The 23,173-nt window shown below is 36.4% G+C and overlaps 1 protein-coding gene across 4 annotated transcripts; it reads left to right on the forward strand.

The window, feature by feature from the left end:
- Window positions 1-1,874: 1,874 nt before the first annotated feature.
- On the forward strand, window positions 1,875-22,689 carry LOC133857238 (uncharacterized). 4 transcript variants are annotated; one of them, XM_062292425.1, is made up of 20 exons: window positions 1,875-2,082; window positions 2,312-3,000; window positions 5,425-5,625; window positions 5,924-6,007; window positions 6,166-6,225; window positions 9,231-9,275; window positions 9,761-9,960; window positions 10,087-10,590; window positions 10,877-10,973; window positions 11,094-11,273; window positions 13,844-13,933; window positions 15,376-15,438; window positions 15,608-15,682; window positions 16,927-16,977; window positions 17,549-17,626; window positions 18,085-18,219; window positions 19,608-19,715; window positions 19,846-19,911; window positions 22,154-22,218; window positions 22,297-22,689. In XM_062292425.1, the coding sequence occupies exons 2-20, from the start codon at window positions 2,644-2,646 to the stop codon at window positions 22,307-22,309; spliced, it is 2,472 nt and encodes an 823-aa protein (XP_062148409.1). In that variant the 5' UTR covers window positions 1,875-2,082; window positions 2,312-2,643; the 3' UTR covers window positions 22,310-22,689. The 4 variants fall into 4 exon arrangements, with proteins under 4 accessions (XP_062148409.1, XP_062148410.1, XP_062148406.1 ...); XM_062292426.1 differs by having other exon boundaries at window positions 1,876-2,082; window positions 22,282-22,689; XM_062292422.1 differs by having other exon boundaries at window positions 1,876-2,082; window positions 22,154-22,688.
- Window positions 22,690-23,173: the final 484 nt, after the last annotated feature.

A 23,173-nucleotide genomic window follows, 5' to 3' on the forward strand; every position in this document is an offset into this window, starting at 1 on the left:
GAGATAATTGATATTGTTTTTATCATTAATTAAAAAATTGTTTTAGAGGGTTTCTTTCTCAAGAGCCTTTTAATACTATTTTTAATAGCTTTTATTTCTGAAGGAGGCTTTATATCTCGGAGCTGTTGTTCTTGATTCTGACAAAAATATATTAGTTTAATAAACTAAATTAAAAGATTTATGCATACGAAAATCAAATATTTTAAAAATGCTAATACCGTAATACGCATGCCCCCGTGAGCATGAAAGCGAGTGTATAAAGAAGTTTGACCACAATTCAAATCTCAACATTCTCTTTTAAATTTTCGATAAATGATCGAGACAAGAGAGGTAAATAATATGTATATATATATAAAATATCATCGGAGCAATTTACGTGTGAATGTTTGAATGGGAAATTCGAGGATAATAATAATAATAATTAATAATAAGGATGGGTGATTGATAAAATATTATTAGGTCTAAATTTATTGGTTTTCCAAAGCTAAAGAAAATTATTAAATACTTGTGGCATGTAAAAAAACATTTAAGAAAATGTTAACGTGCCATTCAAAATTAACCATTGAATTTCTTTTTTTTTTTTTTTTTACCTGTTACTTTTCAAATTCCTGTAAAATTCTCGTCCAACCTTTTTTCAAGTCAACCGTTTTATCTGTTTTCTTACATGTACGTTCTATATATCTAATTGTAAAATTTAAAAAAGTTGTTGAACTTAGACATGATTTGGAAAAATATTATTATTATTTTCTTATTTAACAAGAATTACTCTAAGTGTTAATTGAGAGTGTCACGTGACTCTCATGATAACGTTGTTGGATGAATGTTGAATACAATTATAGTATTTAACACTTTTTAAAATAAGTATACGTGAGAATCACATATTCGGTTAAAAATATGTGTGATAATTAAAAATACTAGTGAAAATTACATGTATTTTAAACACATAATAGTTTAACAGATTGAATTGAATAAAATTCTTTCAATCCATATAATAATTCATGGTGCTGAAATTTCTAACAAATATCTTAATATATATATTTGTAAGTAGAATATTTAATATTTCAAATGGCCTTATGAATCAACGTTTACGTGCCATGTTTGTCAACTAAGTTGGCTCTATCGATTAAATTATTTGGGGACCTCTAAAAAATGAGATAATTAATTTCATGGTCAAAGGATGCTTATATCTTGTTTGTCAAGATTCAAACGTGGGCACGTGAATAAGAAGTCAAAGTTTGCAAATACCTTTTTGTGGTTTAAAAAGTGAATAAATATTTTATGGGGGTAAGAAAAAAATATAAATAGGTCTTTGGGCGCATTTTTCATTAGTAAAAAAATGTAGAGAAAACTTCACTTACCCATCAACGTTTTTGTAATTATAACCTTTGAACTTTTAATTTTTACAATGTCAATTTATCATGTTTCAACCTCTTAACATTTTGTCCGCTTTTTACCTTCCTTTATGATGTTGGCGTACGATCATTGTATCGATACTTATATTTACCAAATATTTGACGATTGTTGATGAGAATCGATTATATATAAGAGAATTTAGTAGCTGTACCAACACGTGTTTGTGTAAATATATGTATAATAGAGATATGTTTGGTGTCATTCTCTTACACATCTCTTTTGTAAATTTATCATTGAATTTGTAGAACTAACCCCTGTTTCCATAGTTTCAATGAATTTGCACATTTCTTATCTTTTAAATTTTTATTTTGCACCTAGTAAAAGTGTAAAACCGTCCCCTGGCGCGCAGCTCTTTACGTTATTGGGAAAATCTTTCCAGTTTCCAGGGTACCCGGTGATATTTATTAGAAATTTGGGGACGTCCCTGATATTTGGTTTATTACGGTTCGTACCTTGAGTTGTATCTCCTCCATTACGGTTCCTACCTGAGTTGTCATTTCTTTTCTTGTCCAGAAGCAGAGTTCGCCTACCACACCTGGCCTCCTTCTCTCGTGTTTAACCTTCTCTTCCCTTTGGAGCAATCCCTTCTATATTTAGCAACTCTATCTCTCTCTCCCTCTCTCTCACGCACACAGCACCTGAGAACAAGACATGAGAAACTGAAAAGTGGTAAGAACGTGTCTTAAATATTCAAGTTGTGGAATTTAGTCTCATTATGCCTTTATTTAATCTCAATTTTACGTCATTAATGTTTCATTTCGGTTTTATATTATGAATCTTTCACGTTATGAAATCTATGGAGATATTAATGCTTGGTTTTTCTCTTTTAGTCTCTGCATTATTGTGTTTGTATTGAAAGCTTGCAATTTCTGCATTGTTTTTGTTCTTGTGCCAACAGGCTGTCCATTTTATGCATCAACAAGTCTGATATCCATTTATATTGCGTGTCAAAGAGATAAATTTTTTCTGGATATCTCGAGCATATGTGAATATTTTATTGATCTGGGTATTCATGAAGTTGAGGATCATGAAGATTTAAAGAGAACCCATTTGAGGTTTGGTTTATTTTTCATTTGGGTCTGCTTAATTAGATCGATATCTTGTAGAATCGGTCAAATTCAATGAAAAGATGCGGGTTTTATGATGGTTTTCGGGTTGTTTAGTGCAATGGGGTGGAAGGTGCGGTTCATTGGTGGAATGAGCATAGCAAGATGAGCTAAGTGTTTAAAAATGGATACAAAGGAAGATGCCGAAGTGCAAGAAGAGCTGCCTCCGTCGCCTATTTGGGTATTGCATCATTTATCCGAGGAGGCATTTAGAGTGGCCGGTGAAGCACTGCATAGTGTGTACTCGGGTCATTCGAACTTCCCACCAATGGGGCCGGAGCAGGGACACAGACGCAGTCAAAGCGAAGTTGTGACTAAAGTTCACAGACGTAATAGTAGCTTTCAGAGATTGAAGAGTCAGATGCAGAAGGCCTGGAAATGGGGTAGCGATTCTCGTGAAGAAGATTACCGGCGGAGCTTCAATCCTGAGGTCTTGGCGAACCACAAACGCCAGTGGTATCAATTTCAGTCAAAATCTATGGTATTTGATCTTAATAGTTTGCATTCTGTTTTCTATAATTTACTTGGTTGGTTACTTTGTTTATATGTTCTCTGGGATTGTAAATTTTTTTAAATCAATATGGTGGTAGTTTATGGAAACATCAACTTTTAACATGTGCATCGGAATAGTAATTAGTAACAGTTTCCACATGTATTTCCCGTGTGTTCTTAGCTTATTTGCAACTAAAGTTGATATTCTTCAAGGAATTGGGGTTTGATGATTCCAGAATTCTGTTGTTCTTATTGTCTACCTGACACGTATTAACACAAGTATTATTAAGTTGTAATTGAGACTCTTGTAATTATAAGTTTCATCTTTTTGGTTGAGAAGATGTTGAAGTAGTAATCATCAATATCTCTCTCTCTCTGTTCTGTTCTTTTCTTTTCTATTTTTTTCCCCTTTTCCCGAGCAGAATCATCAATATGCGTTCCCATATTCATATTGCTACGACGTGTACACCTTGTACTTATTATGCTTTGGAGTCTGTTTTGCCAAATTGGTCTGAGAGACCTTTGCTTACATTGAATGATTTTTTGAATTGAAGAGTTCATAGCCCTAGAACATGGGGAGTTGTACATATCTTTAGTTATTTTATTAAAAAGTTAAATTACATATAAAAAAACATGGTAGAAGTTGACAACTGAATAGTATTTATTATTTGCAATTGAATACATCTTTTTGTAAAACCTCTACAGTCAATGTTCTGTTATAATCTGTTATTCAGACTTAAAAATTAATATTTTGGCCCTTTCACTGGGGGCTAATGTTCTTTTTAATGATTTTGATTGAACATATAGGATACTCTACTACAATGCCTCTACCGTTTCTTAAACTTTGGTTCTAGAAAAATCTACTCAAAGTTGTATCATGGTTTCCTGTTTACCTAGATTCTGACTATTTGTATTAAAAAGGAAATTTCTGATTTAGGTTAAAATTGTTTTACAAAGTGGAAGAAAGTTATACAAGTATGCAAGGGTTAGACATTTCCCTTAGGAAAAAAGAAAAAAGAGGAGACAGAAAGAAAATAACTTTCTCCATTAGAGAGAGAATAGAAAGAATGAATAAGCCCACCTGTTATTTATTTATTTTTTCAAGACACCTGTTTATGTTTATACACTATAGATCAGTAGCTTATTGATAGCTAATCAAGAAGACTTATTGTCAATGAATATGCATTATCTGGCTAAAATATGATCAAGAGAGGTCAATTGATCGCTTCTTCAGCAATGTTTTCCCTTGGAAGGGTATTTGTCAATTGATGTTCCCCTGAAGACAGCCTTCTTCATGCTAATTAAAGCGTTGAGGCATATCCTTATAGTGGCAAATATGATCAAGAGTGGTCATTTTACCACTTGTTGGTGATACTAAGTACCATCTATTGGTACATTCTTTAGTTCTGGGATTTGTTTTACCTCTTTTTTGTTTTGCCGTGTCATTGGTGACATACCTTGATCACTGGTGGATTTGATGGCTAGCTAGAGAGGCAGTCTTCAAGTGGTAGGAGTGGTAATGCCCGGAAAGCTATTCCTTTTAGTTGGTAGGGCGTATATGGAACACGAGGAAGAACTGGTTTTATTGAGGAGATGAAGCTTTCAAGATGATGCTCCTAACATAATTAAGATGATACTTTCAAGGTCTTTCTGTCAATGCTTTATGCCACATGTGGCTTCTCTCTAATATATATATTTTTTAATTTTTGTGGATCTTTAATTTTATTGGAGAACAATACCAATAATATATATATATATAGTAATAACGCCTTAAAAGAAAACAAGAATAAACGAGTTGGCAAAACCCATGCTCATCAGATATATATGACGACAATGCCCAATGCAACAACTATTGATGCATGGCAAAAAGTTTAGGGTTGGAAACACCACTTTATATTGTCCTTTGGTATGAATAATTTAGTTTCGTAATGTCTGTTCAATGTTAATTCCACATTCTTTTTCCAATTCTTCCAGCCTTCCTCTGTGTTTTCCCCAAAAAAAAAAGTGTAACTTATTCTCTTTTTTAAGGAATTTAATCTATGGTAACATTATGACTTTGTGTTGAGCATTTTTGGACTTTGAACTACTAGTGTTTGTCTTTTCAATCACATCTTCTGATTTCTCATTTTTCTTTCAATGAAAACCTGCTGTTTGTACGTGCATCATATTGTTGTCTCTACTCTCATAAATACAACTCTGTCCTTACTGAGGTGCAAATTACTTCAAGTATGCAGATTGAAGATTTTGCTGACTTGATCTATGTTTTTCTATATCATGTATTTGACATAGTTGGGGCATTTTTGTTCTGAAGCTGACAATGCTGCTTGCTTTATTTATATCTCTTAATCTGTTTGCCAAAAGTATCATATTTTATCTTCCTATTCAAGTAAATTATCCGAGGATATTATTGTAGGGCCGTGTAAAATATAAAGAGCCTACCTCACTCTTTGAGCACTTTATTATTGCTGGGCTCCATCCAGATGCGAATCTTGAAGTTGTGGAGGATGCATTTGCTACAAGGAAGAAATGGGAGTTGGAAATGGCAAATTCTGAGATATTAGATGTTAAAATGCTGCAGCATCGGGGGCCTTCAATTCCAACATTGGAACCTCAGGTTGACTGAATGACTAAATCCTTTCCTGGACTCTTTTTCTTCCTATTTTCAACAATATATTACCTGATAATTACTGGGTGATGTTATTTCTTGCACACTTATGTATTCAGGATCTCTTTTTAAGATCTATTTAGCTTGAGAGAGAGAGAGAGAGAGAGAGAGAGAGAGAGAGATTGATTGGTTGATGTATCTTGAACAATAATATCTGTTGGTTCTCTTCTCATACTGTGTCAGCTATTCTTTGAATCGGCTGACATATATTCCTATTGTTTTATCTTTTATCTTTTGGAATCTACAGATACTTTTTAACTATCCTCCTGGTAAGAGGTTAGCAATTCGACTAAAGGATCTAGCTGCCTTCTGTTTCCCTGGAGGGGTTAAGGTATGATCTTGCTGATTCTCTGTGATGCTATGTGCATTTACTCAAATTTAGGTATATTTTCTAGTTTCTTGGTTTTGTGCTAACATTCATTTAATAGTCACTCTGTGCTAACTTTCATTTACTAGTAACACTTGGCTCATTCAAGGATTGTAATACAGGCACGTTTGATAGAGAGGACTCCATCACTAAGTGAGCTAAATGAACTTGTTTATGGACAGGTATGCCACACCATTGTTTCTTCTCTTACACTATGAATAGCTCCCACCTTTGTGACATATATTTATTCCTAGTTATCTCTTTAATAACAAAATATGTTCTTTTCGATAGAGCACATTATTAGGAATATATCAATAGCTGGAGTGTATCTAGTGAAGAATAATTAGTATGAATATGGAGAACCCCTGGAGCTCTATCTTACTCTTTCTTTCTTCTCCTTTCTCTTTCTTCACTAACTTTTTCTCTGCTTGTACACACAAAATCAAGTTGGTTTTAAAACTGAGGAAATATTAGTAGTTTAAAAGATGATACCAGGTGAAATATGGCTACTCTTTATTGGTGCCAGTGCCTGGTCTCAGTGTAATCAGGTTTCACGTGCCAGTGGCATTGACTTTTGCTTCACGAGATACTTGTGGTATTTTTGTTTGCAAGATTATACTATCCCTTCTAGGGCTGTGAATGAACAGATGGTAACAATTGAAACATAGTCATTAACATAGAGTTATTTGACTACTTTAGAGGTGCCCATATATATGTTTGTCAACCTTTTGGCTCTGAGTTGTTATTTATGATGTATCTAGCCCTTGATATACTCTTAGCCAGTCACCTTCTTGTAGAATCTGTTGCTAGTTGTATTCTAATTTTATGTTCTCTTTTTTTTGATAAGTAATAAACTGGTCTTATTAAAAGCGTAAGGCGTCCCAAGTACACCGGAAATATACAAGAGAAAGCACCTAACTAGAAATCGAAAAACGAATAAGAAAATCGCCAAAACTAATCGGCAAAGGGGACGCAAAAGCCACCGTCCAAAGATACAAAGTATGAAAAAAAAAGAAGCTAAAATATCCTCCAAGGACCGTTCCAAATCCTCGAAACACCTATTATTTCTTTCCTTCCAAATACACCAAAGAATGCATGTCGGCACCATCTTCCAATTCGCGGCACTCCTCGGCCTTTCAGACGTCCACCAACCGGCAAACAAGTCAAGGACTCTCCGAGGCATAACCCAAGACAAACCAAAACGAGTAAAGATAGCACTCCACATAGCGTAAGCCACATCGCAGTGAAGAAGAAGATGATCCACCAACTCTCCGTTCCGGTTGCACATGCAACACCTATCTACCAAAATAACATGCTTTTTCCTGAAGTTATCCATAGTAAGGATCTTATCGAGAGCCCCTGACCACGCAAAAAAAGCCGCCTGCGAAGGAACTTGCGTCCGCCACACACTCTTCCAAGGAAAGAGACTCACCACAGCGCAAGCCAAAGAGCTAGAGAAAGACCCGACTGTGAACAAGCCTTTCTTGGAGGAGACCCACCACAGCCTATCTTCACTACCTCTTTTGACAATGACTGAGTGCAATACCTGGAAAAAATAAGCAAAAACATCAACTTCCCAGTCATGCGCTTCTCTAGAAAAGCTCACGCTCCACTGATTAGAATCACCCAAGAGCTCCAAATCATCCGCAATAGAAGCATCCTTCGCACGAGCAATCCCAAATAAAACAAGATAAGCTTCCTTGAGAACTATATCTCCACACCACAAATCATGCCAAAATTTGGTCATAGCCCTATCCCCCACCTCAAACCTAGAAAGGCCTAAGAATTTCTCCCACCTTTCCTTATGTTCTTCCACAACTCCACCTCAAAGGCACTTGTAGGCTCTAAAGAGCACCAACCTCCTCATAAACTGCCAAACTTGGAGTCCACCACAATTCTCTACCAAGCTTCCCTCTCAATCCCATAACGCCATAACCATTTGCCTAACAAAGCTAGGTTGAACTTCACCAAATTTCTGATACCCAGCCCGCTTTCTGAAATCAGATTACAAACCTTAGACCAACTCACCAAGTGATATTTGAACTCATCTCCAATCCCTCCCCATAAAAAGTCTCGTTGTAGCTTCTCAATGCGAGCACCTACACTTGCCGGGAGAGAAAAAAGAGACCAAAAATACATATGTAGGTTGGCAAGGGTACTCTTGATAAGAGTGACTCTACCTCCCTTGGAAAGGTGTAACCTTTTCCAGTTGGCCAACCGACGTTCAATCTTCTCGATAACACCGTCCCAAATATGAATAGATTTATAGGAAGCCCCCAATGGAAGACCTAGATACTTCACTGGCAGAGTGGCAACCCCACACCCTAAGATATTGACTAAGCTTTCCACTTGATCTACATCGCCCACAGGAATTAATTCTGACTTGGCCAAATTAACCTTTAAGCTTGAGGCAGCTTCAAATAGAAGAAAGAGACTTCTAAGAGAGCGAAACTAGGAAGGACGAGTATTGCAAAAAACCAAAGTATCATCTGCAAACAGCAAATGAGAGAAAGTAGCATTGCCAACTATGAAGCCTTCAAGAAGGCCCCCACTGACCACCGTAGAAATCATTCTACTCAGAGCCTCCATCACAAACACAAACAACAAGGGTGAGAGAGGGTCCCCTTGCCTCAACCCACGAGAACTACTGAAAAAACCATTAGGAGAACCATTTACCAACACTGAGAATCTCACAAAGGAGATACAATAAGCTATTCAAGAGCACCATTTTCCCCCAAAACCACACCTCCTCAGCACATACAAAAGAAAATCCCAATTAATATGATCATAAGCTTTTTCCAGATCCATTTTACACATGACTCTAGGCTCCCCAGATCTTAATCTACTATCAAGACACTCATTTGCAATAAGGATCGTATCAAGAATTTGTCTCCCCTTGACAAAGGCGCTTTGAGATTTGGAAATGACCTTCTCCAAAACTGTCTTCAATCTATTTGCTAAGACTTTAGCAATGATTTTGTAAATTCCACCCATTATATATGAGTAATTAAACTTTTTCTTTAAGCTGTTACTACCTAGTTGTTATTTACCATGAATATGGCACTCTAGATAATCTTTCCTAGTCATCTTCTCGTAGAATTATCGCAATTTGATGTGCCATTTTTTTATTTTTTTTCACCATTATATATCGGTATTAAGCCTTTTTCTTTTCAAATATTCTCAACAGGAGCATTTAAGCAGAGATGATTTAGCGTTTATTTTTTCACTTAAGGTAACTATTGCTTTTGTTTCCTCGATTCATTTGTATATCTGAGTTATTCTGTTCCTCTTACAATATGCTAATTATGTTGTCTTATTTATTCATTCCTTGTGACCTTAATTCACACGACTGAGAATTTATGACACTGCTGCTGGTATTAATGAAGCCAGTTTTTAACCCACTTGTGTTCAATTTATCCTTATGAAATGATTTTCTCTATGCATTTGCATTTATCTATTCCTTCTTTGCATCATATTCACTATTTTTTGACAAGTATATGGTCGTGTTTTGACACTTTGCAATATTTTCAATCATGAATTTATGTAGTCCTTTTGCTCTTATAAGAGAAAAAAGAAAATATGATCTTCTGGTGTATATACTCTGTATGATGTTACCTAGTGTGAAACTTTTCGTTGCTTTTAACTTCATTTTAGTGTAATGGTTTCTGCAAGAATTGGGTAGATGGTTGCTGAAAAATTTCATGTGCCCTTGATCAGGTGGCAGACAATGCAACACTTTATGGTGTTTGTTTACATGTTCCTGAAATTGTTCAGAGGCCACCTGGTATCTTAGGCATCTCATCACCTCTTTCTCATCCATCTGGAGGATGCAGGCGTTTTTTGGTTTCTGCACCTCGTTGCTACTGTGTGCTTACAAGAGTTCCTTTCTTTGAGTTACACTTTGAGATGTTGAACAGGTTAGCTGAGATTCTTTTAAAACTTATAAGCATTGGTTGCCTCTGGTATTTGACAGAGACACTAAAATTTAATGTTTTCTTTCTATATCCAATGCAATTCAGTACATTTTACTTATCTGGATGCAGTATCATTGCACAGGAGCGTCTGAATCGAATAACAGAGTTTGTTAGTGAAATGACTCTCACTCATTATGTCCCTTCAGTAACTAAATTAGATGATCATATGAATGGGAATGTTGACTCCCCTGAGAGGGAGTCTTATAGTGATTGGATGGCTTCTGCTATACCTGTTGACAGTGCGCTGGCCCTTACTGCTGCTGCTGCAGGAATTATACCTGATGATGACATCCCACCCTCTTCATTAAAGATATGGGAAACTCAGTCCCCTGAAAGTGTTACCACCAGTGAGGCTTCAGATTTGAGCCAAGTTAGGGAAATAGACAAAGATGGTAGTAAGAATTCACAATGTTTTGATGAGTGTGCTCTTGAGGCCTTGGAAACTCGTTCGGCACCTTTGGAAAGAATGTGGGGTTGCTATGAAAATGGTCAAACTTCTCCGGAGGTTGGGACATTGTTTTCCTCTAGGAATCTCACACTGGAGCGTCTCGGGAGTTCTGAATCCCCATTCAGGTGGTAGTTTAATAGTTACCCTACTATTAGTTGTGTTATTTCATTTGACTGAAATACACTTTGTTCACTGTATGGAGTTCAGATCTGATCTTTTTATGGCTAGAACTTGATAAATGTCTGCAACTTTCATTTAAGCAAATGCTTTATCATCTTTGTTTTGATTCTTCTGGTTTGCTTTTACTGTGTCAGATTACTTGATAGCCGTCGTTTTTGCTAGCTTCTAAAGTACTTTTGTTTCTCTTTAAGTCTGATATAATTTCAGTAATATATTGCTATTTTTTGGCAGTCCAGTTAGAAGCATCGCATCGGAGGATGACGATTATGAAAGTTTTATGAATTGTGATAAAGTTTTTGAGGATGACTTAATTATGGAATGGGCTAAGGTTAGTTTGTCATAGTTTCCCATTTTATACATTTTTATATTGTAGGTTGTAGTACGACTGCCATTTGATCATTCTCCTTGTTGTTGTTGATATTTTTTTTTCTGTGTATTCTTGTTACAGGAGAATAAAAATGATTTGCTACAGATAGTTTGTGGATATCACGCTCTGCCCCTCCCTGCACAAGGAAGTGAATTAGTTTTCCGGCCTCTTGAGCATTTACAGCCTATCGAGTATAGGCGACCTCCAGTTGCTGCCCTTGGCTTACATGAAAATAATTTAGATTCGCTTGAAGCTTCTGAGGTATTTCTTTGGTTCATGGTCATCTAGGAAGCACAAACACAGGCACTGCATCACATGCCCACTCACAATTTGAGTGATCATGTCTTTGATTCCCTTTTTTATTTTTTTTTATTGATAAGTAATTCAATTTGATTAGAAAAATCAGCGGGGTACAACCCAAATACACATTAAGTATACAAGAGAGGCCCCATATTAGGGAGAAAAAGAAGAACACAAGTCCAAAAATTCAGTAAAACTAGAAAAGTGAGGACTATTGTACTTGGTCATCCCTGCATAAAAGGATTTGAACATAACGGTCTTTAGCTCTACCTCCGAAATCTCACTATGCTCAAAGCTCTTTGTGTTCCGCTCTTTCTGAATGCATCACATTAAGCTGAAATGGGCCAACCTTCAAGCTTCTAAAATGTTACGGCTTCTCAACTGACCTCTCCAGTCAGCTAACAACTCTATCACACTTCTAGGCATGACCCATTCTACACCAAAAAGATGGAAGATTGAAACTCATAATTCTCTTGCCACTTCACAGTGAAGAACATAATTTATGAACTCCCCACTCCTTTTGCACATACAATACCAATCCACCATTATTATGTTCCTCTTTCTCAAGTTATCCAAAGTTAAGATCTTCCCCAGCGCCGCCGTCCACACAAAGAACGCTACTCTCGAAGGAGCCTAAAATCTCCAAATACTCTTCCAAGGAAATGGGTAGCCAATGGTAGTGCATATCGCATTATAAAAGGATCTTACTTTAAACATCTGTCTTGGAGGGGATCCAACAAATTTTATCCCCACCGCCTTGTCTTAACTTGAGAGAGTACAACAGATCAAAGAACGGAGTGACCAAGTCCACCTCCCAATCATTCATTGGTTTGGTAAATGATACATTCCATTGAAGATTGCCGTTACAAAACTGCACATGATCTACCATCCATGCCTCCTTACAACAAGCAATACTAAACAACTCTGGAAAAGTTTCCTTCAAGGGCTGGTCCCCACACCACAAATTATGTCAAAACCTGATCTTAGACCGTTTCTCCCACCTCAAATATGACAAATCTAGAAAAAAAACTCACACCCCCTCCTAATGTATTTCCACACTCCTACTCGAAAGGCCCCATTACCTTATTGGAACACCAGCCTCCTCTCGTGCTATCATATTTGGTTTCCACCACCAATCTGCACAAAGCTTCTCTCTTCGTAGCGCAACGCCATAATCATTCCCCTAGAGAGCTCAGTCGATGGGGACACCAGACACGAACCACAGATCACACCAGCCCATGACCTTGATGCTAGGTGATTGAGGGCTGAATTGGGCTTTTTATTAGTTTGCATTTTGTTTGTTCTATTGTTTATTTTTCTGGTTGTAGTATTTTTATTTTGGGCTTTATGTTATTTTAGCGGGCCATTAGCCCAAGTACAATTAGGGTTAGGGTTTAATCTCTAGTCTATTTAAACCTAATTTTCTATTTTATTAGCAGCTTTTGATGAATTAAAATTTTGATCGACTGTTGTCTTCTATCTTCTCCCTCGTTTCTTCTCTCTTCCGTGCTTCTTTCTTCTCAGATGCTTCTTTTCTCTTCTCGACTTCTTCTTCTTCTTTCTTCAAACTTTCTTCTCAATTGCTTGTTGTCCTACATCATCGGTTAAAATGAATCAGATTTCTGACCCCCAAACCACCGGCGCACATTGGAGAACAAATCTTCGACCAACTTACTAAATGGAGCTTAAACTCGTCACCAACTCCAACCCACAAAAAGTTCCTTTGAAGTTTCTCAATATGGTTAGCAAAACTTATGGGGATGGGGAAAATGGACAAATAATAATTAGGCAGATTGAAGAGAATGTTTTTAATCCGTGTCAACCGACCACCCTTAGACAAAGAAAGTGTCTTACAATCAGTTAAATGCCGTTCCATTTTTTCAACTACCCCATCCTATATTGATTTAGCCTTATATGAAGCTCAGAAGACCCAAATACTTCATTGGCAAAGAGGCTACCCTACAACCAAGAATTCGAGTCAAACCTCCTACATCATCCACATCGCTGACGGGGGTATTGAAGTTGAACAAAGGTGAAAGCTGAAGTTGATCTTGGAGTTATAGGCTTTCCATCTCTCTCTCACAACAATGTTGTAAATGAAAACCATGAACTGAATCAGTTTTTTTCTTTTTTTTTCCTCTCTTTCTAAAGTTGAGTCTTGGAGTTAAAGAGTTCCTTTTTTTTCTTTTTTTTCTTTTTTTTCTTTTTTTCTTTCCATGTTTTTGAAGGATCCCTCACCTTTCGTAATTACTACCGAAGACCCTGATTTTAAAAATGAAAGTTGTGAAATGATGTTAATGTGTTGCAATTTTGTCCAAGCTGTGTTTGAGAAGTGTTCAATATGGAATATGCCATTGATGAGATTATTTTATCCAAGATATGTGTGAAAATGAGTCTGACATGCACTGGAGGTATGTGTCTGTTCGGACATGGTGGCACCCCACTCACAAGGTGTTTCAGTGCTTTCTAGCTGTTTATTTTTAGGCTTTGCTCTTTCATAAATTATTTACTCAATATGAACTTAATAAAAGGTTAATGCGAAGTTGGCTGCTGCTGAGGATGCTCTTGCACTATCAATATGGACAACTGCAACAATTTGCCGAGTGCTCTCCCTTGAAAGTGTAAGCATGATGGCTTGGATTGTGTTAAGAAGTGTTCATCTTTTCCAGAATCTGCCTTGAGTAGTTCTTCATATACATAGTTTTTTTTCCCTGTGAAATATTTCAGGTAAAAGTTATATATGTTTTGGGCTTGCATCATCGTGTGAGTTTTGCTTGTTCTTTTCTTTCTTCTGATCAATATTTTCTGATGGTATAGCTCTTGGGATAAGGAAGATACGTAACAATTCGACCCATATGAAGTTCATTAAAAAGGGTAGAAAGCCTTAAAAAAACTGACAGATATTACTTCAGAACCTATACAGGTTGTTGCCAACATATTGAGTGCAGCCCTTCTTTATGTTTGAATTCTCGTCATTGTTACAATGAAAAATTATAAACCAGAATTCTATATACAAGGAAGCAGAATTGGATGGCTTTGATATCATAAATAATATGTTATCACATTTTGTGAGATGCATTTAATGCTTGAATTAAGTTGGCTAATGTTTAACGTGATCCGGACCAAAAAAGAAAGAAAAGATTTCATATGATGTTGTTTGCATCATGGGATGTGAAATACAAGTTTATATCTCACATGTTGCAGCCCACATATATTGTTTTTTTACTATTGACAAATAACCAGGTAGTTATGTTTGGGGACTGGGGGTGGGGCGAAAGCAGGAGCATGCATTTGGATGGAGGAGAGAGCAGTTAAAAAATTAGTGTGGAACGGAAAAAGTACTAATATCCTAGTAAATATTTTGCATCAAACTGTATCATCATTACCACAGTAATACCTAGGGGCATATATGGAATGTGAGAAGACTTTTGTGGTTTTGAAGCCCGCCCATTTTCTTGCTAAACACTAAAGATGCGTCCTTTTGTTACTTCTGCTAATAAGTGTCTTTATGTGTATTTGAATTAAGTTATTCATTTGATAGTTGGATACTCATTAGCCCTTTCGATAGAGGTTCTGACCTAGGAAGTTTTGGTTTGGGATGGTATGGTTTTTTCCAATCATTTTTCACACTAACATAAATAGTATTTCTATAGTCTCAAGGAGAAAACAACTCCTTACTTTGATTACTAGCTCTTTGGTTTTCTCTCTGATGTATAAATAAAATCCACTAGAAGATACAAAAAAGGAAGGGGTGCAAGTGCAAGTTCAACCCTAGTCAATGATGAATACAATGTATCATTTACTAGATGTACCTACTTCTTAGTAAAACAAGAGAAGAAAAACAATGAGAAGCAAAAAATCAATCTTTTGATGACATTGACGTTATATAAAAATTTAATGAACTTTTTCTACTTTTCAAGTCTCACAGACCTTTTGTTTTTATACATCTGACTGGTAGACTTCCATCCTAGTATTTGAGCCATTAGTAATTATATGTGCTACATCAGCAGTAGTATGCATTTTCGTAGTGAGTCAAGAATATGATAAGTGGTGGTTCTTGCAGATTTTGGCATTGGTTGCAGGAGTATTATTGGAAAAACAAGTGATAATAGTGTGCCCAAATCTAGTAAGTTGATTTGTTATTGGAAATGATTGTCAACCACAAGATCAATAGTTTGCTTTCACTATGTTTTGTGCTTAGTTGTTTATCTGCAGCTGTTTCCCATTCTGGATGACTTGGATCGAATTCTCCTCATTTGACTCTAGGTTTTTGACACAAAATTCAACCAATGCAGGGTGTTCTATCAGCTATAGTGTTATCTATTGTTCCCATGATTCGGCCATTTCAGTGGCAGAGTTTATTGCTTCCTGTAAGTTCAATGGCTTTCAGCCAGCACTGTTGTCTGTTTTTGAAACAATTATAGCCAACAGAAAGCACTTTGGATGTAGCTAAAACCTTGAAATTAGGCATAACATACCAGCAATTGTTTCTTTCTGAAACATATTTGAAATCTAAAATTTTCTGATTAGCTTATGAAAATTGTTTAATCTGCTTCACTCTTTGTTAAAGGAAATATCCGCAGTTAGTTTTACTTTCTCCACGGTGAGACAATATGCCTTAAAGCATAAGGTCTCAACCCTTTTGTTTCATTCATACAAATATATTTGTGTGTGTATCTGTACACACACACGCACGGGGAGAGAAGGAGGGAACAGGTTCTGGTATTGGACTTTCTGAGTGATGGTTGGACATGCTCAGTGATGGTTGGACATGCTTGACTTGTTAACTCAGGCTATTTTCAACATTTTTTCAGCCGGGAAAAAGGTTTCCTAAAGGATTTAAAAAAAAAAATCTGTTTTTTTGCACCTTTATCAATGATTTTAAAGAACTTTCACTGCTTGATATTTCTGGAAGTAGACTTTTTAGTTTAACATTGTTAGTATCATCATCCTGGAGTTTCCTTTTACAGGGGGATCAATACTGATATATTGACACTTTATCCAAAGAATGAAATCTTGTTTTTGAAGTAGTAACTTAGGGCTTACTTCATTAAGTTGCACTTTCCTATTTTTGTTTCTGAAAGAAATGCAGAGGAAAACTTTTGAAAAATATGTTTCTGGTTTCAAAAGACTAGAAATGGTCACAAAATTCCGAAGAAAAAGAAAAAGAAAAAGGAAGCAAGAATTTTACTTTACCATTAAAATGGAAAGGTTAAACCATTCACGATAACCACCACCCTGCTATCACCACTACCTCTTCAACACCACTTTACCACCAGTACTGATGCTGCCACCACCAGGCACCAATGTGGCCAAACACACTACCACAATATTACTAGCACCACCAATGTTCTGTCTTCGTCTCCTCCAACACATCCAGGTTGCCGTTGCCACCATGCTTTGACTCCAAAACATAATTTCTAATTCCCAAAAATTGGGAATAAAATGAATAAACTTCATGAGTTTAGTCCTTTCCTCAGCTAAATTGTTTTTTTCCCCCCTTTGAAAATGTTTCAAGAGTGGGAAATTGTGTTGTTTGTGTATTGTTACATGGGATATTGATACATATCTGGTTTGCTTACCCTTTACACCAAGTTTCTACTGATTTTTCCAGGTTCTACCAGGCAGGATGCTTGATTTTCTTGATGCTCCAGTTCCTTATATTGTGAGTAACTTATATAACCAACAGACAATCATGTTGCAGTCTAGTTTCTTTTATGAGTTCTTAAAGCAAGTTCCATGCCTCTGATTTTATTTCATGTTTAATGTTTTAAGGGTGTACATTTATAATTTGAGTAATGCTATAAACCACATTTTTATTCCACAACTATCCCAAAATGCTGACGTAGCAGTCCTAACCAACTCTTGGATTTATTATTATTATTTTTTAACAAGGATTGATCCAAGGGTTAGTTATGACTATCACATCAGCATTGTGGGGATAGTTTTGAAATAAAAATGTGATTTTTAGTATTACTTTAATAATTTAGTTCATTAAAATTTCTTCAGTAAAATATTAAGCAAAATGGGGGTTTGGGAGAGTTTCTATGTGAAGTATCCTCCAAGAACTATATGGTTTAATATCTTGACATTCAATCTTGTTTCTTTTCTTTGAATGTGTTATATTATGTAGGAAGCTAAGATTGGCAGAGTTCAGAGAACTTGAAATTGAGGGCAAGTTTATTAGATGATCGTATCACTGTTTCAATGTGGCCTTTTGTTGGTATGTTTTGCAGGTTGGCATACAACATAAACTTGCTGATCTGAAGATGAAAACTTCAAATCTTGTTCATGTTAATGTGCTCAAGGACCAGGTTGGTTAGGGCCTTGGAGGCTTCTTTGTTGTTTGTATATGTTCAACATATAGTTGAAAAGTATATTGTCTTCAGTAGCGTAATGGGGAAGATCACTTTACTATCACACTAGAATCAGAATCCGGCACTATACCAGATTGTTCTAATATGATCCAGAAATTCTTAGTGCCTTATAATGTTTTATTTGTACTGCAGAATGTCAATTACTTGAAACTGTAATGTAGGAAAACGAGAACAAATATATTTGCCTGCTTTATTGGTGCCCCATTTTGATCATTCTGTATTACTTGTGTTCACCGTGTAATATATCTTGTTTTTCAACTAGCATAATTTAGAGTAAGAAAGTCAAGATCTTCTTAGTGGTCCTACAACAGATTCACGTTAATGATTGTTTGAAGTTTTTCAAAATTATTAAGTTTGTTTAATGTATTTTTACTAGTACTTTGTTGTTTGAGCAGGTGAAGATGTGTCACTTGCCAACACTGCCCCGGCGTAAAGAGCTTGTTTGTGAACTGGGGCCAATCCATGCTAGACTGTCCCATGAAAGTTCAATTGCTAAAAGGCATCCTGTTCATAGGTGCAATGAAGTGCAGGTGATTATGATCTTCCATACTCAAACATTTGATGTTTCGTCTTGCTAGTCTGCTTGTTTTTCTTGTTACAAAACTTTGTTTCTAGGAGGCAGTAATAGATATAGAGGCAACGTGCTTTATATGATGGAAAAAAACTAGTGAAATTTTCCTGAACTTTAGAATAAGAAACTCACTTTGTTAGTTTAATTTGTCATATAATCGGTACAAAAATGATGAAAAGATATAAATGCAAAGATGTGATCATGGGTTTGAACTTAAACTGATTTGTTCACTCAATTATGCTGTTAAGATTTTTCCAAATTATGTAAGGTTTAATTGCAAGTTATTGGTCTCTTCCTGTGTCTCTTGGCAAGTCAAGACTTCTTAAGTCTTACAGAAGCATCTGTTTTTGAATATGGTTAATAGTAAAATGCTAGAAGGTGGCTGATGAGTTTCAATTGAAAAACATTTTATATTAGGGTCAGTGGGTGCATTTATTCTGATCAAGATCCTCTAAAGTTCCTACCTTGTAAATTTCTTAAAATCCGGCATCATTGTTTTCAAATTAATTAGTTTAGATTTTGTCATCTCAACATTTTCCATTTTAAAATATTCTTAATTCAAAGTAAATATTTAATTAGTAAATGTGGTAAATGTTGGATTCCTAAATGTGGTAAATATTGAGGTAGCAAAATCTGAACCATTTGATTTGAAAAATAATAATTAGGATTTTAAAAACTCTACAAGGTAGAGTTTCCTATGAACTCTAGAGGGTTCTAATCTCGTTTATTCAACACTTAAGTGGGGGGATTGGGTTTCAAGATGATTTTGGAGGATTCTCTGGTCACTTTCATTCTGATACTGCGTACTTTCTGGAGAGTAGGGAGGATTCTACTTGCTCTTCTATACCTTTTGATTGATTTATTTATTTTTGAGAGAGAGAGAGAGCAAAAGACGTGGTGGTCATTGAGTGTTGCCAAGGACTTCTAAGAGAGCTAATGAGCTATAGCTCAAATGACACTTCCTCCCCTTGTAAAAATAAGGTGGAATAGTAGGATCGTAGGTTCCAGACTGATTGACTATATTACTTACCAACAAAAATGAGGAAAAAAGGAGTTCCAAAAGAAATTTGCTTATACTTTTGTGATATGCTTTATTAAAATTTTGTTGCTACAAACCATTTGAGAGCAACTTTGTCATTCCCTGCACACTTCCTGATGCTAGTTACTATAATTTGCTTTCTCTTGCTCTTTAACACCCTGAAGAGCAAGTTTTGGTAGCATCAAGCACTGAGGCACTTTTTATTTTCTTCCTTGTTTTGGCAATCTTTACCACCTTCTATGAGTCTAGTCTGCTCCTCGTGCTTTATGCTTCAGGAAGCAACTAATATTTGCAGTGCTGATTTGCAGGCTAAAGCAGCAGCTGAGTTTTTGAATGTCATGAAGCGCTACTTGGAGTCACTTTGTTCAGATCTGAGATCTTATACAATAACTAACGTACAATCAAATAATGACCGGGTTAGTGTAACTAAGCTCATTATCCACTTATATTCCGGTAAATTTTTGAGTAACAAAACACTGCAAATACCTTGGAATGCCTAGGTTATTATACTTCTTTGACATGCGAGTCTTTGGTTATTCTTTCCAGGTTTCTTTACTTCTTAAAGATAGCTTTATTGATTCCTTTCCCAGTAGAGACCGACCATTTATCAAGGTAATTTTGGGCTCTTTAATCTATTGTAATTTGTGCTACTATGGAATGCAGTTTAGTCATCTTCTAGCAAGGAATGAGGAGATTTAAGGAAATTAGGCACTAGTATTGTACATGTATTCAGCATAAGTAATGTAAAACTAACGTCGCGATCATCATCATTATCATGTGACATCACCAGCTGGCTATTTGCTAATCGTCCTAGCCATACATGCATGGAACTGGTGATACTCCTAAACTAGGCTGACAGTTTTTGGTCAACAATATTGCTGGAAAAACATTTGTAAGATAAAAAACACCATAGGCAGGTTGAAGCAAACTTTTATAAGATGATAGTGGCAGTGAGCAACAATGTGAGGGCTAAAGAGTTTGTGGAACGATTTTCATTATCTGCAGCCATACATACTAGGTATGTATTGTGAAGAGAAATCAAGAAAAGAAAAATAATTGCAGAGGTCTAGCTGAAAAGGAGCAATTGACAAACAAACAATCAAACGCAAAGTGTACATGGTTCAGCCTTCGGCCTCTACTTCCACTGATAAAAACTTCAAGAAAACCCACTGAAGATGATAAAGATCATTTAGATTGGCTAGCTCTTTCTCACACACACATCTCAGCCCCCTGACTGACAGATACACACATATGAATAATTTTCATTCCCACAGCCAGGTCAGGTGAGGTCAGATGCTTTGTAGCAGAGCCCCAAGCCCCCTGAGAAGGACCTGAAACCCTGCGAATCTCAGTAATGTGGGGCCTATTCGCGTGCATACGGTCAATTTAATGGGTTTAGTCCAGGACATACCATCAAAACATGCTCAGAACTCTTGGGCATTGGCCCTAGTGGTTAAAAGGTGGGATCGAATTTAGGTAGGTCTCAGCCAGTTCTGGATCATCATTAATGTCAAATTGTAGCAATTATTGCAGTGCTTAACTGAGAAGGTGAGCTCTGTTTGTCGACTCTATCATAAGGCAGAGGACTAGGATTTTCCTAGGCTTAAAAACTTGGATAATCACATATTGAAGGATGCAAGTGCATTTCTATCTATGATAAAGTTCAAAGGACGCATAAAATTTTGAAGCCTTTTGAACCATCTCTTTTAAAAAAATAAATAGAGCATTTTGATAGATGTTGCATGTGCAAAATGAATGGGGAGTCGGTGGATCACCTTCTTCTCCATTGTGAGGTAGCACACGCTCTGTGGAATGCCTTCTTTAGTCGCTTCAATCTGTCTTGGGTTATGCCTCTTCGGGTGGTAGATTTATTCGCTTGCTGGTGGACGGGTGGTTGCTCCCGGAGTGCTGTCGTGTGGAAGATGGTCCCTTGTTGCCTTTTGTGGTGCTGATGGAGGGAACGCAATGATAGGCAGTTTGAGGACAAAGAAAGAACCATTGAGAATCTCATTTCCTTTTTCTTTCATTCTTTGTACTCTTGGTCGGCTGCGTTCCTCGCACCTTTAACGTTTAGTTTTAATGATTCCCTTGTATTGTTTTCTACTTCCTCTTAAATGCCTTTCTTGTATACTTCCTGTAACTTGATTGCGCTTTGCGCTTTTTAATGATATTTCTCTTGCTTATCAAAAAAAAAACTTATATTCCTGGAGGAGCTACACGTCTGGAAAACTGGAGCTGACAAGTTCAATAATTTCCTCGATAGTGACTAGAATGCTCTCTTTTAAGTTAAATTTGATCTATGTGCATTTAATACCTGGAGGGGAAAGTTTTGTAGTCCTCAGAGTGAAGCTATCTGGAAAATGATTCCGCTTTGTTTGATGTGGTGTATTTGGAGAGAAAGAAATGTCCGAAGCTTTGAAGACAGTGAGAGGATAGTGGTGGAGTTGAATGCCTTTTTTTTTTTTTTTTTCCTCTATACCCTCTTGGGCCTCTTCCAAATTGTTTTCATATTTCTAGATTTCACGACTTTCTTGATTTATTTTCTTTTTATGGTTAGGTGTTTTTCTTGTACGTTTCTTGTGTAATTGGGTCCACCCTTTGATTTTTATTGAATTTCGTTACTTAAAAAAAGAAAAAAGAAAAAGACCTTTTAAGTTTTATTATCTTATCTGGTTTGTGAATTCTGTGTGTAGAAGATCAGGGCTATACCACAGAAAAAGTTGATTTTGTAATGAATTAAATGGATCAATAATGGAGACTATTTACGTCTGTGATCTTCATCTTTAGATTGGCCTGAAGTTGTTTGGTCAGTGTGGATTTTATTGCTTATGCATTGGTTGTTTGGATTCTGCAGCTATTTGTAGATACACAACTGTTCTCCGTTCTATCCGACTCTCATTTGTCCAGCTTCGAGAACGGGTACATCATTTAACTTAATCCTGTTGCAATTGCAATGTATCAGTTCTAAATTCCTAATTGCAGATGAAGATCCATCAGACTTTATGATTAATTGAAGGATAATGGTTCTCTTGCTGTTGGTGACGACCCCTCAACAAATTTTGTCAAATCTAGCCGTTTTGGCGCCATTGACTGTGACCTTCCATAGGGCTGAGGATTGTAGCAGTGACTTTGTAACATAGTGCTTAAAAGTACAATTGCAACTACCACACGCCAATATCTGTTGTACTCTGCCTAGCAGAAGGGGTCATTATCCACATCTCTATGGTGGATCTCATGTTGAGCTTATTACATGTTGTCTCCAAAATTTCTGTAAATAACTTACTAAAACAGTTTATGAGGAGATGCTTTTAGGTGATCACATAAACTCTCTCTGAGAATAGATTTCAATATATGGCAAATGACTCTCTCTCTCTCTCTCTCCCCTCCCCGGATTGGATTTAAGATGAAATTGATATGACTATATCTCAGATCCATTCTCACTTGATCACGACAGGAGAGCAAGTCAGAATAGAAAAACTTACATTGGGTTTAGAGATAAACAAGCTCGAACTTATGACTTTCACCACTTAAAGGTGATATTCTACCGGTGAGTTATAGCCCTTGACCCCATAAATGCTTCACCATATGGGTGTGTGTGGTGTGTGCATCTTGTATGGCTTTGACCATATTCTCATTTTACCAAAGCATCATTTTGGTATCTCAAGTTAAGATCGTTAAATGTGCACTCAATGTGCCCATTGAGCAGGGCACTGTCTTAATGCCAATTTAGGGCTCTCATTGCATTGCATAACAAGTGAATTTCATAATGAGATCAGCTGCTGAAGGCACCTTTCAAAGTCGTTGATGGGTTTCTAGATTCTAAAAGCACTGAAAATCTGAAAGCTTCTTTCAAATATAAATCTATTGGGAGTTG

The sequence above is a fragment of the Alnus glutinosa genome, chromosome 14 (assembly GCF_958979055.1).
Source record: "Alnus glutinosa chromosome 14, dhAlnGlut1.1, whole genome shotgun sequence".
NCBI lineage: Eukaryota > Viridiplantae > Streptophyta > Magnoliopsida > Fagales > Betulaceae > Alnus > Alnus glutinosa.